The sequence below is a fragment of the Amphiura filiformis genome, chromosome 4, assembly GCF_039555335.1.
Source record: "Amphiura filiformis chromosome 4, Afil_fr2py, whole genome shotgun sequence".
Lineage (NCBI taxonomy): Eukaryota > Metazoa > Echinodermata > Ophiuroidea > Amphilepidida > Amphiuridae > Amphiura > Amphiura filiformis.
This window is the reverse complement of record NC_092631.1, coordinates 62,995,422-63,014,138: the sequence shown is the minus strand read 5'-3', so window position 1 is coordinate 63,014,138 and position 18,717 is coordinate 62,995,422. Positions and strand designations below refer to the sequence as shown.

Genomic DNA, 18,717 nt, shown 5'->3' with positions numbered 1-18,717 from the left:
CCGAGTACTTGTACTTTACCGGAAGCAATGTCACCATTTCGTGATCCCAGCATCCTCTTTTTATGACATTTTCAGTAGATATCCACGAGAAAAGCTTATTCCCAAACTTTGAGTTGATTCTGATTTTGCATTTACGAGTTATGCATGATTATGTGTATTACACTGCTCCATAGGCCACTGTTGTAATTTCGTTCTGGTATACCAGAACGAACTTCAAATTTGACGATATTTTTGCTAAACGCATTAATCTGCAAGCAATATTTGGTACATAAACATTATGTAGCCAGAGGTTTCCAGTGGTATAAAAACTCAGGCTGTGGATCACGAAATGCCCTTTTAAAATACACCTGTGGTTAACATCTCCATCATAAGCTGTCAAACGCCAAATAAATGTGTTTTATAATATCCAATATTAAATTGGACTTCAGATTAGGCAACATTACGGATTAATAAAATCTGAATTTCATGTTGGCCTTTGTTGAAATGGTACGGAGTAGACATACTAGTAATGTTTTTGCGTTGACTATTCCATCAATTCTTTTTTATCGTACCCAAAAGAGTTTTTTAAGATGATAGAATTATTTGAATTACCTATTTAATTATGTAGTACATTGTATTATACTGATTACAAGGCCACATAAAAATAAATTCGTTTCCCCATATCCCTCCTCACAGTAGTTCCACAAAAATACTTGAGGACCTCACTTTCTGCGATCAGTTAATTAGTTAGCATGAATCCCTTTCAAGTATTTTTGTGGAACTCTAATGGGTCTATCCCTCATAATCTTAAAACAAAACGGAGCCTCGTCGTTTTTCTGGAAGATGCTTGAAATTGCTAGCAATGTCAATATTGTGCACAATACTGTTATTGTTAATATCAAATTTGCATTCATAAACAAAAAGCGCAAAACAAGAACTTAACAAAACCTCCCTCCCTCTTCGCTTTTCCAAAAACATAGGACAAGATGATTTTTTGTAGTTTTAAGTGGCCTATCAAAATAAAGTAGGTAATGAGGCCACGCATCCTCGTTAGTCGCTATTATTCAAAGTAGCGCTATCTACTGAAGATAGGGATTCGCCCCGGAGAAAATTTTCCCTAATTTTCCCCCGTTTGGAAAATTAGGGACAGGGCGTAGGGGTGGTTGTGGATGTACATAATTATGGACGTATGAGGCACATGATCACTAATGATGTACCTTAGGGAACAAACCAAAAGATCGATGACGTCCTATAAACGAAACTAGTTTCGTTTAGGGGGGAGGGGGTAAAAATACTCGATTTACAAAAACATCGGTCTGAAGAATGTGTCATTATTATTATTATTATTATGTCAACATTTTCAACATTTTATTATTACGTTTCTGGCAGGGAGGGAGGGGGTCGGCTGAGAAACGAAACTAGTTACGTTTATAGGACGTCATCGATCTTTTGGTTTGTTCCCTTATGTAAATAAATATCAGACAATTTTCTAAAATACAATTTCTAACAACACCGATATGCGAGAGGATTGCTAATTGCTCGTAATTGGCATACGTTAGAACCATTATCATATTATCAATTAAAACTTGATTAAACACAATGATCATCGGAACCATCAGGTTGTGAAGACAATATGCGTTATACGTCATGTATGCAGTGATGGAGCGATTCTCTGATCTGATTACCCTTGAAAGCTCGAGGCCGTGGCTCGACATTGCATCGTAATTACTAGCCTTGGCACTTTATAAGGACGTAAAAAAGGAGTTTCAATTTATTGGAGGGTTTGATTCTCACAGGTTCGATATCTCGGCAGAAATAAATTACATTTGATGTGTTTGTTGGTTTTAGTTAATGTAGCATCACTCGACATAGTCAGACGAGTACGACCTGGTTTTTTTCTTAGTTGCCAACTAGGCCTATACTCTAACTCTGATCGCTCAAGACAAAAATCCACTAACCGCCCCTCCCGCGATTCGTCTTTCTTGCACCATGTCAGATAGTGTGAAATGAGTATAGTCTGGTAACTTAGAAAAAAAGGTCCTACTCGTCGGACTACGTGATACATGTTGTGTACCAAAATAGCCGTTGCCGTGGATTCTGACATACCGATTATAGTCAAATACAAAATATCATTTACCTCATCCATGTTCAATAATTATGATCTTGATGAATAATGAATGTGATACCATGAATTACAATGCAGAAACAAACTACTCAATGAATTCGGCACGTGCATGATAAACCGTGAACAAGAGGAAAATTACAGTTGAGTCGCCATTGTAGGTTCCCATGGTAACAACATCACGATAATTTTCTAAATTGTTTTGGCGGCATCCGAGATGCTATTTTACTTGTGCGATGTATGACGACTTACAATGTGCATCAAATGAGTAAAATGATATAATTCAGGGAAGTGGTTACGAAATGACATTCAACAACGACTGAAAATGAAAATAAGTGCAAAATATAGGTCTATGTCGGAAATTAAAAGTATTGCCAGATTTAGTGAATAGTTTCAAATTCTGTGATGTTCGGAGAAAACATGAATAAACATTTACCCTGAAGATAATTAACTGTCTTTCATGTATTGAATAATATAAACTGAAATTGAACTACTGAAAATACGCGAAACATCAGTCCATTATTTGAATATACGTTTATTATTATTTGAATATGCGTTTATTATTATTTGAAAATACGTTTCGTAATATTGTTAATGAAAACAATATTTTCATGTTTGTTTACTTTATTCCAGAATATGAAATACAACTATTCATATAAATTTATGAAATCTGATCTTCAATAAACATTGTATTGACTATCACCATGACTACTATCAATTTGGAAATATATAATACAGACGATTCTATTTCTGATGTGTGAGTTGTTTACTTGTGACATATCAGATATGTTTAGTTACACATAATCAGCAATAATTATAAACTTCTCTGATTAGTCTTGCAATGAGTGAAATAAATTAAAAATGACCACTCATGGGGGACGCCATGTATATTTATTTGGCCATGGTAACAAGGTGACATCATCGTGGCCTTCTGTACAACAGGCCAATGTGACGTCATCGTGGCCATCTGTACAATAAAATAGCCTATATATGGTCAATTTTCCGTCCATAGCAGTGTTTATGTGCAGTCATGTTCTGATGCAGATGTATATGCCATCAGTGTAAAAAAAAAAAAAAAAGAAGAGAATTTTAATTAACAACATGGCTTTTTTAAAGGAGATAAACATTGGAAATCGAAAATCTGTCTAACAGTTTCATTCATCAAGTCATAACAAACGGCCTACATGCTTAATTTCTAATAAAATATTGAAATTGTGAAAAATATAGGTATTTATTGATTTTCATGTTTTTTCTTGCAAATATGCTAATAATATGCAAATTATGAAATTGCAAAATAAAGTTTCTACATAGCATACATCTTTCAGGTATGATGTTCAAAATGACAGACATCAAAAAGAGATTCGATGAAATGTAAAGGTGTAGTAACAATTTTGGCATGGACTGTCTGGTTAGGCAAAGTACGGTAAGTTGAGCTGTAGCATGGCAGATGCAGTATTTTATTCTGCTAAACAAAGAATAAAACTTTTAGTTTTATTTCAAGAGTTTTATCAGAAATGTAAAAACAAACAGCAGCGATTTCAAATCAACGAAATCCAAGCAAGGTCTAAATGCAAAAGATTGTTATTCATTTTATTCTGTTGATGACATGAGATACAGCGTGCAGAACTGCTTTTCTTCTCTTATGACCATCTTCCTTTATTTATTACCACCAAGAGTCAAGAAGCTCTAAAATTGATTTATTTTCAGTGTACATATTTAATTTTTTAATATGTTTCTTTTGTACAATAAGTTCAACAATGAAAAATAAAGGAAAAATAAAAAAGTAATAGAGAAAAAAAACTCAAAACAAAGGTGTGCTTTCGTTGTGCGATATTTTGATGGTTAGCGCCTGTCATCTTGCACTCATAAGTTAAGTTGCTTTTAAGATACGGAATTGAAACTTAGCAAACAGTTACAAGAAGGATGAATAAATAATAAATAATAAAAAATGACATTGTTTTATTGTACCATGACTAAATGCGGTTCATTTTCTACATGTAACCTTTTTATGGGACACCTTGTATGTCGATGGAGTTATTACGCCCTTACTCAACGATCTAATGATGTCAGTTTTGAAAACCAAACCTGTATCTTGTATGAACGTATTTAGCTTATAATTGACATTATTATCAAAATGGCCGTTACCGTATGGAAATGACATATAATTATGATAAGGTCGATCAGTATCGTAAGTGAAAGTGGCGTTTAATATGTTTAATTGAACTTGTAAACAGATTTGATTGGGAAGACCTTGGCTTAAGTAAACGTTTTATAAACGAGTGGATGGCAATTAAAAGTGTTCGATTACGACATCACAAATAATATAGACACATTTATCTGTAGAAAATATATAACATGCTTACTTGAGGAGCCTACAGACTGTGTGAATCAACATGGAGTAAATTTACACATTTTCTTCTTTTTATGTGTAACATGCGTACTTGTATATGAAATCAGCAACAACGGGAGTTCTTTTAACCATATTTGCAATTATAACATTTTGACAACATTTTACAAATGTTGTTGTAAGTGTTTTTTCATATAAAACGTTTTAAAAATGTGTTCATGACCTTTCTTATATAACCCGACATTTAAATGTTGTTTGAAAAACATGTTTGTGTTTGCTGGGTTAACATATCAGTCAAATGAATTCAGAGTGCGTCGTTGGATTAGGCCTACTCATTATTACTTAACAATTATTATTTCCACAATGTTTACGTGGTGTTTATCTATAATAATGGCTTTTTCTAAAGTATATAGTTTCACCAAGTCTTGTGCTTATATCGCTACATATTGTCAGGACAGGTGAACGGAAAGATTTGTTAACCAAGATTGATAGCTTGGCTCTACGCCCTCTTTCTTTTTTGTTGTTGTCGTTACCTTATTGTAAATGTATCTCTACTGCAGCCAGGACATTGCAATATACGCTCGTATATATAAAGCTATCCTGCATGATGCCAAATAGCAAGGAAAATAAAAAAATATACATGAAAACGACAAACACTGCAGCAGCAACATAAAGAAGCAGAGAAAATGCGTTCCGAATTTGAGTTTGGAATTAACCAAATGTAGATAGCATTTAAATCCATATCAACCCTCTGTAATTTGTCATGAGATATACATGTATATTCCGTAAATTGCAATAAATATAATTTTCACTAAATTACGTTTTTAGGAATCTATATTATATGTTGATGGTAATTAAGCACTCTTGCCATTTTAAAAGTACTCTCGTCAGTAGATATCAATAAAGTGGGGTTTTCAGTAAATAGCAATTACTTAAATTAAGTGACATCTTCGGTAGAAAGCAATTATCAATTAAGTGATATATTCGGTAGATAGCAATTAATTGATATCTTCGCTAGATATCAATTAATATATATCTTCGATAAATAGCAAATAAGTGATATATTCGGTGGATAGTAAATAATTGATATCTTCGGTAGATAGCAAATAAGCGATATCTTCGGTAGATAGTAATAAAGCGCTGTTTTCAGTATACAAACTTGCATGTTAAAGCACAAAACGTTTTTGAAAACATTCGCAAAGGTTTGAACATGTTGCCAGAAATCGTTGAAATGTCGGGTTATATAAAAAGTATTCAAATTGACATAAACTCAATTGTTATGCATTGAATACCGGTATGGTATAGGCCTATGCCTACTTATTTGCTATCTACGGAAGACAGAACTATAGTTACCCAACAAAATACAAAAAATTACTTTAAGATGCTTTAATTGTTTAAAAGTGTTTTCTTGTATATGGCCGGTAGATAGCAATTATGTGTTTTCTAATAATTCTTCAGTAGATAGCAATATTAAGAGCTGTCTTCAGTAGATAGCAATTCGGTGATACCTTCGGCAGATAGTAATAAAATACAATATTCAGTAATAGGGTAATAGTTCTATCTTCAGTAGATAGCAAGTAAGTACTCTCTTCAGTGACGTGCGTAGGGTTGCACAAGGGGGTGGGCTGCACGGTCCGCAGGTCTCGATTCCGACTGCTCAAAAATATTTCCGACGGAAACATTTCTTGCCGACTAAAATTAATTGTGAATCGTAGGCACTCGGGAATCAAAAAGTTTAATTGTTTTTCACTACTTCGAAAGAATTGCCTTTTCAAAACAAGGGCCCAAAGCATTCGTGTTTTAGAGTATTTTTGTTTGCCGTGATAATGAAGCCGATGAAGACAATTAAGTGCTGTCTTCAATAGATAGGGAGGGCGGGTTAGTGTAGTGGTCTTCTCACTCGCTTCTCACCGCTGTGGCCGGGGTTCAATTCCCCGCGGCGCCACATGTGAGTTTGGTTGCCGATCCATGCTCGTCCTCGCAGGTTTTTCTCCGGGTGCTCCGGTTTTCCTCCTGCATCTAAAATCGGACATCTTCCCATATCCCTGTCCCGTCATATCCGGATGGCATCCCTTGAATTTAGTAGCCTCTGAGCACTCTTGGGATTAGCCTGGCTTCGGCCGAATGTTATAAATAAAAAAATTTAAAAAAGATAGCAAGTAAGTGATATCATATCTTCAGTAGATCGCAATTAAGTGTCATCTTCAGTAGAAAGCAACTAAGTGCTATCTTCAGTAAAAAGCAATGAAGTGACATCTTCAATAGAAAGCAATTAACATAAGTGTTATCTTCAGTAGAAAGCAATGAAGTGATATCTTCTGTAAAAAGTAATTTTAAGTGCTTTCTTCAGTAAAAAGCAATTAAGTGCTATATTTAGTAGATAACAAATATGTATTATAAAAATAAAATAAATGTAGATATTTATATAGCGCTTTATGCCGTAAACAGCCTCAAAGCGCTTTACATTTATTCCACCGTCATTAGAATATGTCGGAACCACGTTTGCAGCCTATACAAGTGGCGCAGGGTCCATCAGTACAACGACTGTGACTACCCCTAACAGCTTCCCATTGCACCTGGGTGGGGTGAGGCAAGCGAGGCAAAGCGCCTCGCCCAAGGACGCAACACGGTGGTGGGTCAGGGACTCGAACCCACGCACGTCGAGCAAGCTCTCAGATTATGAGTCCAAGGCCGTAACCACTGAGCCACCGTGCCCTCAAATATATTCATAGCAGTTGCGTACTTTCTTCAGTAGATAGCAATGAAATGTTTTCTTCAGTAGATAGAATTAAGTGATATCTTCAGTAGATCGCATTTAAGTGGTATCTTCAGTAGAAAGCAATTAAGAGCTATCTTCAGTAGATAGCAATTAAGAGCTATATTCAGTATAAAGCAATGAAGTGATATCTTCAATAGAAAGCAATTAACATAAGTGTTATCTTCAGTAGAAAGCAATTAAGTGCTATCATCTGTAGAAAGCAATTTTAATTGAAAGTGCTATCTTCAGTAGAAAGCGATTAAGTAATATCTTCAGTAAAACGCAATGACGTGGTATCTTCAGTAGCGAGTAATTAAATAAGTGCTTTCTTCAATAGAAAGCAATTAAGTGCTATCATTAGTAGATAACAAATATGCACTGTGTTCATAGAAGTTGCGTAATTTCTTCAGTATATCGCAATTAAATGTTTTCTTCAGCAGATAGCAATTAAGTGATATCTTATGTAGATCGCATTTAAGTGCTATCTTCTGTAGATAGCAATTAAGTGATATCTTCTGTAGATCGAAATTAAGTGCTATCTTCAGTAGATAACAATTAAGTGCTATCTTCAGTAGATAACAATTAAGTGCTATCTTCAGTAGATAACAATTAAGTGATATCTCCTGTAGATCGAAATTAAGTGCTATCTTCAGTAGATAGCAATTAAGTGGTATCTTAAGTAGATCGCAATTAAGTGCTATCTTCGGTAGATATCAATTAAGGGATATCTTCAGTAGATCGCAATTAAGTGCTATCTTCAGTAGATAGCAATTACCCAGCAAACACAAAACGTTTTTAAAACGTTTGAAATAAGTTATATTTTGGCTTTTGGTTTAAGTAAAAACGTTTTAATAACATTAAAATGTCGGGTTATATAAAGGTCATGAAAACGTTTTAACACGTTTTGTATGAAAACACACTACAACAATATTTCTACAATGTTTTCAAAAATGTTATTGTAAACTATTTTTGCAAACATTTTTTGCCAAATATTTTGTCAACACTTAAATAACATTATGTTAAAATATTTTCCCCCAGCAAACACAGAAATGTTCTTCAAATGTTTTCTTCAAAACGTTTTAATAACGTTTAAATGTCGGGTTATATAAAGGTCATAAAAACGTATTTAAAACGTTATTGCAAATATTTTGGGTAAACATTTTCCCCAAAAATAACATTCTGTTTAAAATGTTTTGTATCAGGTTTTCAAAAATTTGGAATGTTATTAAAACGTTTTTATACCCTTTATATAACCCGACATTTAAACGTTATCTGTAAAACATTTTGTGTTTGCTGGGCAGTAGATTATCAAAAAATGTTTTTCAATGTTATATGAATACGTTTTATACCCTTAATATACCCTTTATATAACCCGACATTTAAACGTTTTCTGACAACATTTTATAACCTTTTGCGAATGATGTCGAAAACGTTTTGTGTTTGCTGGGTAAGTGGTATCTTAAGTAGATCGCAATTAAGTGCTATCTTCAGTAGATAGCAATTAAAGGAGTATTTCGTGATCCTAGCATCCTCTATTTATGTCATTTTTCATTAGATATCCACGAAAAAAACCTATTCCCAAAATTTCAGTTGATTCCGATTTTGCGTTCGCGACTTATGCATGATTATGTGTATTACACTGCTCCATAGACAATGCGTTTGTAATTTCGTTCTGGTGCACCAGAACGAAATTCAAATTTCACGATATCTTTGCTAAACGAATTAATCTGCAAGAAATATTTTGTACATAAACATTATGTAGCCAGAGGTTTCCAGTGATGTAAAAATCTCAACTTTTTTTGAGAAAAGTGGGGGGGGATGAGGCTGTGGATCACGAAATGCCCTTTTAAGGGATATCTTCAGTAGATCGCAATTAAGTGCTATCTTCAGAAGATAGCAATTAATTGTTATTTTCAGGTAGATAGCGGGTATCATCAAAATATCGAAACAACTAATTATTCAAACCTATATGATCAACACAACTTATATATGTACCTCAAAATTCTGGTCACAACTTTGACCTTTACCAGGAGACTCAGTAGCAACCCAAGTTCGTTAAGGATCAGTGACCTACTTGACCCTGACAAACTGATATAGGCCCTAATGTTATCTTCAAAAGACAGCAGATAATCATGCATTATCAAAATGCAAATATCACAGATCTGCAGGTCATTATAACATTTTGATTAACAAATGCTTGATCATAAAATGTCATTAAAAAGAATATTTTCATAAATATATATATTTCTCATTTTGTTACAGGTGGGATTGACACTTTAACTGGGACGACGATTGAGCCTGACACAACAGCCATGCACAACGGTGGTGCGCCCCCTGACGGCGCTAATATCGCCACTGCAGATGGAGAAATACATCGTTCAACAGGGTCGTCTGCCAGCTCTCGCAGCGCGGCGCACCGTAAAGCTTGGGAGGATACACGAGACGAGGAAAAACGTGCATTGTGTGAGGATACTGATCCACCTGCAGCGAGAACAGAGACGACAAGTAATCAACCACTACCAGCAGACGGCAAAAAGAGCGATGTAGCGCGTTCTGCAAATAGTTCAGTTGGAGGATCATCAACTTTGATTACAACTAGTTCAGCGGTTTTTGTGGATACACACCCGCCTAACGTGCCCATCATGGCGCCAGGGAAAAAGGAAGGGAGACCCGGTAGCGGAACATCATCCAAAAGTAGAAAATCTGCTTGGGATCAAGAAACCACGTCGGACCCACCGCACAAGGATCGCCCCAGATCAGGGCGACGTGGAAAACGTAGAAAAGGAAATAAAAATGGCGATTCAAGACCTGTTGAGCTTCAAGAAGTCAATGGGCAACTTCACGAAAGGGACCTGGATTCGGACGTAGAAGCCGCTGACGTATCTTGTATGGAATCCATTAAAGGCTTCTCAAAAGTGTTCAAGTCCAAGAAATTCAAGTCACCACATTTAGAACAACTTTACCAAAGATATTTTTTCAGTCTGAACAAAAGTAGTTTTAACAATCTCGCGATGCTCCTTGCGTTTTTGTTGGTCGTCATGATCGTTGTACACTACGGTGCCGGTCAAGTTACACCCTATAAAGGAGTGTTTTTTGGGTTCTTTATCCTCATATTTATCGCCATGTTTGCCATTTGTTCGAGAAACTCATGTACACAAAAACAGTTATCCATCATGTGCTATGCTGTGTTAGTAATGTTTGCAGTTATAAGTATACTTGATGTATTGGATACGTACCCTAGGTCTGCCACAAATGGGGTGTGGACAACTTTATTTTTCATATATATGGTGTATACATTGCTACCCATACGGATGAGATTAGCGGTGGTCAGTGGCGGATTCTGATGATACTTCACATCATTTGTGCTGCCAGCAAGAACAGGGAAGATACCAAGTTCTTATGGAGACAGGTAAGGGATAGATTTATCAAGAATAAACTTGATCTGACGAGAGAGGAAGAGAGAAGAGACTAGAGAGGAAGAGAGAGGGAGGGGGAGAGAGAGATAACAGGTGAAAACGAAGCCAAAAGGTGGGGGGGGAGAGGAAGATGCGGCAGTGACATCAACACATTGAGGCAGCTGTGTTACGCATGCAGTAGGCTATCTTTGATGGGTGTGCGTGCATACGCAGTGTTTTGAGCGAATGCTAGCGAATTGAAGCTGTGCTCAATGAAGTGTGAACCAAAGTCACTGTCACATCACGATGGAAAATGATACAGAAGGATCTTCAGAGCGATTACCGAATAGAGTGCAATGCTACTAGTCTTGGATCCTTCTCTAATAATGCTCCCTCTGACTATCGATATGGGTTTCAATGCAGAAAGTTCCACCTTCCAATCAAAAAATAACAATTTCACCATATTTTCACACTTTTGGGACTATGTTTTCTTGAAGAAAGAAAGAAAGAAAAAAGTTGATCATTTGAATACAATCTGTAATCAAGTAGTCTTTGTATTTCATATTATTGTATTTAATAAAAGCTATAGGTTGTAGTAGTCTTTATATTTCATATTACTGTATTTAATAAAAGCTCTAGGTTGCAGTGCATAAAAATTGAAAGTGATTATTATAAAAGATTTGATTCATACAGAAACCTTTGAAATGATACATACAAACATAAATTTGTAAGGTTTGAACAGTGAAAGACTTGATTACTAGAGAAACCTAGGAACTGAATATCAATCAATCACTGATATAGAGCGACAAAAACCAAAAACAACTAGGCACAAAAAGCAAAGAATAAACAATGATTATACAAAGTCAATGAAGGTGATACCCTGTGATACAAGCAAAATATACTACAATGTATATTTAATTACGGTACCGTAAAAGGAAAAGTGTCATTGGTTGTAAGCAATTATGAAAAGATGATGTTTCAAAAGACCCAGCAAGTTTGATGTGATCTGGCAGTTGGTTCCAAATGCGAGGAGTGTGGCATGAAAATAACTGGTCAGCAAAAGTTGGGTGTTGAGGCAAACATAAAATATGTACATAGCAACAACTCAAACTCTACTCCAGTGTCATACCAAGTCAAATTCAGAATAGATACCGTAACCAAGTGCTATATTTAATAGATAACAGTTAAGTGTTATCTTCAGTAGATAGCAATTAAGTGTTATCTTCAGTAGATAGCAATTAAGTGCTATCTTTAGTAGATAGCAATTAAGTGCTATCTTCAGTAGATAGCAATTAAGTGTTATCTTCAGTAGATAGCAATTAAGTGCTATCTTTAGTAGAAAGAAATTAAGTGCTATCTTCAGTAGATAGCAATTAAGTGTTATCTTCAGTAGATAGCAATTAAGTGTTATCTTCAGTAGATAGAGTTAAGTGCTATCTTCAGTAGATAGCAATTAAGTGTTATCTTTAGTAGATAGTAATTAAGTGCTATCTTTAGTAGATAGCAATTAAGTGCTATCTTCAGTAGATAGCAATTAAGTGCTATCTTTAGTAGATAGCAATTAAGTGTTATCTTTAGTAGATAGTAATTAAGTGCTATCTTTAGTAGATAGCATTTAGTGCTATCTTTAGTAGATAGCAAGTAAGTGCTATCTTCGGTAGATAGCAATTAAACGATATCTTCCGTAGATAGGAATTAAGTGCTATATTCAGTAGGTAGTAATTAAGTGCTTTATTCAGTAGATAGAACTTGTGCTATTTTCAGTATAAAATTTGAGTATTAGGTACGGGGGTGGGAGGGGGGGGATTTGAAGAATCGTCCTGCAACCTACTACCAAAATAATTTTAATGGGACAAATCTTTCTTGTATCAGCAAAAATTGGATTGGAACCAAAAGACTTCATTACAAAAGAACAACAACATTAATTTGCTTCAAATATTTAAAAGCATTAAAAACTACACACCTTTTAAAGTTCAAGGCTTCATATGGCCCTATATTTCCTATATTTTTAAACTCTTCCTATAATTTCCTATATTGTTACAAAATGTCAAATAATGTGTATATTTTGTCCAAATTTAGGAAATTAACATTTTTCCAGCTTAAACACTATATATAGGAAATTTGAAGAACTTTCCATGTGCTTTGTGTGCATTTTATTTTAATTTATCAGTGGTCAACGGGTAGATTTGACTAGCCTTAATTTTATTGCCCAGTATATCATTTCTACATCATACCAGTCCTAAATAATGCACAGTTGCACACATTATGCAAAACTTAAAATATATTTGAGAATTTTCCCCTTTAACAATAGTTATCAGTCCCTGGTCTCTCATACGGTCATACCTATTGTATTTGACTTCCACTGTTCTATATATTTTCATTCAAAATGTTCTGAAAGTTATTGACAGCTCAAAGAAGGCAGAATAAAGCCCCTTTTGCCATTAATGAGTTTTACTTTTACCCCAGACAAGTCTAACAGTCCATTGCCATTAGTTAATCCAAATTTATGGCAAATTTAACAGATGCATTAATTTTTATTTCTCTTCAATGAACAAGGATTTGGTAGCAACCTTTGTCGGTGACAAGTACCAACTGAACATAGGCGCATAAGGGCATTTCCATTTCTGTCAGGAAAATGAAATTATAAGTTAACATTATATGCAATTCTTAGCAAATGTGTGGGTTGACTTGTCTTAACATCTTGCATGCGGCTTTATAAAAGACAAGGTTCTATGGATTGCAATATATTGATGCCTTGCCACATTTGGTATTGGGAAAAGTATTTTAATATCATTGTTTGCTAGAAATGATAGTGCAGCCATAGAATGATAAAGTGTCCACAAACTCGAAGTTCTCTTTAAGACTTTTGGTAACTCAAAACGTTTTTTTTTTACAAAATCTAATAATCAGTTATTGGTAGTACATTTTGTTCAACAACTAGTCCAATTTACAATGTCATAAATTGCAGTGTTCAGTCATAATGGCCTATTATGTAAGAAAATATGCAGTTTTGAAAGTTGCACTTTGCAGTATGGGAGGCATTTGTACCCCAAACTTGGGATTTACTTTGCTCAGAACAAAAATTCATCAAAATCTAACTTCTAGGGGAATACAAATGCAACATTTTAAGCAAATTTTCGGATTTTTTTTTTTTTTTTTCTCAAATTTCCACTATAAACAAAATCATGTTGCTGTGTCACTGAAGTGCAGAGATGTGCAAAGATAAAACTAGGACATATTGTATTGTTTGTTATTTCATTAAAGTTAAATCAAATTTGCTTTCATCTATTCAAACAAAAAACAAGTCAAATAAATATGTCAACAGCTCTTAAGTAAGCACTCTTTAGCATAAAACTCTTTCAATAAGCAGTACAAATATATAATTTTACATCGTGCGCCCCTTGGGAGTTGAGACGTTTGAATATATCTATATATACATCTATATATACCCGATTGAAACAGTTGTATGTTTTCATAACTGTTGCCTCTATTGAACAGCCAGGGATACATTGAATTAGTATGCATTGCTAGTAGCTGTATAATAGAAACAAAAGTAATTAAAACATACAACTTGAATACTTGATCCAGTTTTGAAAAAAAAAAAAAAATTAGCAAATAATTTTTAATTTTTTTTAGTAGCAGTATTTCTCAAGTTTCCAATCTTGAATAACAAGTAATTTAGGGTCTCTAACTTTTTCTTTTTTTTCAATTTTAGTAAAAAACTTGGGTACTTGGGAATTGGTGAAAGCCTTACCATTTACCGTACCTGATCAAGAAACCTTTGTATAACCTTTTGAAGTACCGGTAATTACATTGCCTAATGCCTATGTTTCAAAACTTATTCATAAAAAACAGTACCTGGATAACAAAACAGAAGGGAAAACCCCTAATGAAAGATGCATATAATGTTGTTGTAGCGCAGCATTATTGAATGTAATGTTTTACTTACACACACAATTATAATGTATCGACAAGTAAGTTTGTGCCAAGGCAGTGTTTTAATGAAAGCTAGATGAAATCATTGTAGGTGCTTTTTATTGAGTTTGAAAAATATTGAAATTTTATGTCAGACATGTCTTCCATTTGTCGTTATGAATATAAAAAACATATAGATGCTAATGGTTGCTACTAACTGCATTCATCAGAAATATTAAAGAAGCAATAAACTAATTATTAAATATTCTCCTTGAAAGGATACATAGGCCTATATAGACGAATCCAATTTCACGCATTCCTACACCTTAATGGCCGTAAAAGTTGGGTCCCCGTCGGCTCCATCACACCTAAAATGTGAAATGATGCGGCATTGGAGGGTATTTTAAACTGCATTCTATCACCTGTGTTATACGTAAACAAAAGAATAATGACAGTGTACCACACAAAAGAATCTGACATCGAATTTTAAGCGGATTTAATCCACCCAATTGGGCTGTCACTACACCAGTTTGGTGCATGCGGGGACCCGTCATGGCAGACCAAATCCTGACCATGACTTGGCTCGTTGGATTCGTCTATACACACTGGCAAAAGTGACCTGCAATCATCCTTATAATGTCTAATATATTGATAATCATGTATGGAAAGTGGGAAGTATGAGGTCATTCACAAGTAAGCTTGACCAGGAATAATAGACAAAGGGATAGGCATCCTAGACTGCTGCCCTCTGTTGAAATATGTATCCTAGGTCTAGACAATAGGCGGATTAGCGGCCATTTTGTCTTCGACATGATTTTATTCACGTGTCCTTATACTTAGTACACAAATATATAAGTTAACAGGTTTACAATATTAAAATTATATTTTGAATATGCAATATATTCTGTAGTAAATCGATCAAACGACGGTGATTGTTCAGGTATTAAATGCTTGATAAAATTAAACTGTCTGACCAGCTAGTATTCTCTTCCGCCGTCAGTGTGATTCCAGACACTCCACGTACCGTGTTGCGCAGGTGGAGGAGACTAAAAGCTGTATTGACAAACACGCATGCGTTAAAAATATGTAGCCTAGGTCGAACAATAGCGTGACGTAGTTTCCGGCATCGTTCCTATGCACTTTCACCCTCCTGGCTTGACTGTAGGTTATGCCACAACCTTCTGAAGGACATTGCAATAAATTGAAAAACAGCAAAGTGGTACAGATTGACTTAGGCCTACACTCGGTGGAGAAACCCTAAATCTGCATATTGGGTCACACACATGCTTAGAAAAAACAATTCTCAAGCTTTCTGATGTTTCTAATGCAGTGTTTTGATAAATATAATTGCTATCTTCAGTAGATAGCTTTGAATTGCTATTCATAGTTACAGATGTTTTTAATGCAGAGTTTTGATAAATATAATTGCTATCTTCAGTAGATAGCTTTGAATTGCTATTCATAGTTACAGATGTTTTTAATGCAGAGTTTTGATAAATATAATTGCTATCTTCAGTAGATAGCTTTGAATTGCTATTCGTAGTTACAGATGTTTTTAATGCAGTGTTTTGATAAATATAATTGCTATCTTCAGTAGATAGCTTTGAATTGCTATTCGATCTGAAATTTTAAAAAATACCATAGGATAATTGCCATAAAACGGCTTGTGCCCCCAATGTGATGACCCACGCTACGCCACTGGCTGTCTGTATGTGAAACTTTAAATGCTACGAATAACCAAAAATAGTCATGGAAAGGAAAACCATTTTAGATTTTAGGCCAGAAAGAACCATTATGGGTTTTTTAGGACATTTGACTTCCTGTAGGTATATAGAATACCTAGGACCATTTTTTATTATAAGAGTGCATATCTTTAAGGAAACGATACTGTCATCTTATATACGCTTACATTTAAAGTCATCATTTTATGCAAAACTGTACAATCCTTAGAAATATTGGGTAACCTTGAAGTATTGTACTTAACCATTCTATAAAACTTAAATGTCATATATGATCCACACAAGCCTAAAGGCTTTCAAATTCCAGACAAGCTGGTTTACCAGTGCCGACATGCTCTCCCATTAACCACTTGTATGTTTTTGAGCTACTGACAACATGAATAATCTATAGAAAGACATATAACGCATAGCTTCACAATGTTTCACTATGCTAAACATTCCTGGAAACTAAAGAAATTGAATCTTGAAGCCAAATTTCACCATTCCCTGGATGCCCTACAATAATTGATTGTATTTTGTAAAGGTGTGCAATGTGTATTTTTCATGGTATTTCCTACCTTATGTGGAGTCTTACCCCAAAAACATCCTGGTTCCAAGTAGTTGTGCCAGCAAATACATATCACAATGACCCATTGTACCAGTGGTATACCAACATGGGGGATGAGGCTGCTATGTTTTTGTCCTTCATCTTTTAAAAGGAAACATATCTCAGGCCTAGAATTTTACTTGGGTTTTAAAAAAGGCTTTAAAGTGCTATCTACTGAAGATAGCATTTAATTGCTATCTAGTGAAGATAGCACTTAATTGCTACCTACTGAAGATAGCACTTAATTGATATCTACTAAAGATAGCACTTAATTCCTATCTACTGAAGATAGCACTTAATTGTTATCTACTGAAGATAGCACTTAATTACTATCTACTGAAGATAGCACTTAACTGCTATATACTGAAGATAGCACTTAATTGTTATCTACTGAAGATAGCACTTAATTACTATCTACTGAAGATAGCACTTAACTGCTATATACTGAAGATAGCACTTAATTGCTATCTACTAAAGATAGCACTTAACTGCTATATACTGACGATAGCACTTAATTGCTATCTACTGAAGATAGCACTTATAACTGCTATATACTGATGATAGCACTTTAACAATAAAGCACCTAGTTGGGTGATTTTGTTCAACTTTCTTTCAAAAAAGCACCCAAATCTGAGGAAATTGCTTCCTTCCATGTGTTTTGGCTTGCTTTTTTCAGCCAAACTTTTTGCAACAAGTTTACAGTTTTGTATCATCGCTGACCTGAAGAACCTTCACTGTTTGTTTGTTATTGGTCTGAACACTATAGTATCATTATACTTTTGATGGAGAGTAGAATCTGTAACTTCTAATTTGGTAAACATGTAGACAAAAACTGTGGAAATTATTCAAAACATATGATATTATCTTTATTCAAGCTGATATTAGGCTAGATTGGAAAGCCTATATGTTCCCTATGTTACTTACATAGGATACAATTTATACTTAAATTGCTCAGAACACATGACATGTAATCACCATTCTGGAACATAAGCACTGTTACTATTATAGTAGCAAACAGAGCTTTATTTTTTTATTTGAACATAAGTTACTAAAGTTCTTGGTTTATGTTAAAAGGGATGAAATTTGAGCAAAAAACCATAAGGTGTCAAAGAATGAAGGCACACATTTTTCAGAAGCCTTCATGATTAAATTTCATAGGTGATAGTCAACTTGCACAAATCGTAACTATGTTCTTGTTGGAGTTCACTAATGTGTCACATTAAAATGAACCAAATTGTCATAAAGATAATAATAAAAGAAAAAAAACACAACATTGAACTGTTTTTGTAGACCTTTTCTAACAAAATGAAGGCCTTATATGAGCCAGTAATGGTAAGAGTCTACTGAACAAGGTTTCTCTAAAACATGACATTTATTACTAGATGGGCCCATGTAGAAAGGTTGCTGAACCTGTTGTAATTTACTCTCAAGTCTCATTACAACAAGGACATGATTGATTGAATCTAAATTGATAGTACTATAGTTCAGTTTTTAAGTTCCCCCATTGTCAATGTAATTGTATTTGATTAATTGGCCATACATTTGATTAGTTTTTGCATGTTAAAGTTACACTTACCTGACTGTAATTGATTTTGTGTCAAAGAGATAACTACTTGTTCTGAAACAGAAGGTCATGAATTAACGTAGATCAGGCCTTCTCAACTAGTTTATTTGAAGCGCCAACTGGAAAATTTCTGTGATCATGAAGTGCCAAAATGTTAAGGGCGCCCGGGACTTGTGTGAGTTAGAGCGGGCGCATAGCGGGTACGGTGCAGTGATGAAGCTTTATCGGGGGTCCAGGGGGCAGCGACCTCGAAGCTCCTGGATTTTAAGGTTTTTAAAGCCCAGATTGAGTATTTTCTCCTTTTTTTGTTCA

The 18,717-nt window shown here is 34.7% G+C and overlaps 1 protein-coding gene across 1 annotated transcript in view; it reads left to right on the top strand.

Moving 5' to 3' along the window:
- Positions 1-18,717, top strand: part of LOC140151182 (adenylate cyclase type 6-like) — a 326,089-nt gene that overhangs the window by 30,761 nt on the left and 276,611 nt on the right. The window contains 2 exon segments of the mRNA XM_072173436.1: positions 9,469-10,539; positions 10,542-10,615. Of these exon segments, the coding sequence (XP_072029537.1) occupies positions 9,469-10,539; positions 10,542-10,615 (1,145 nt within the window).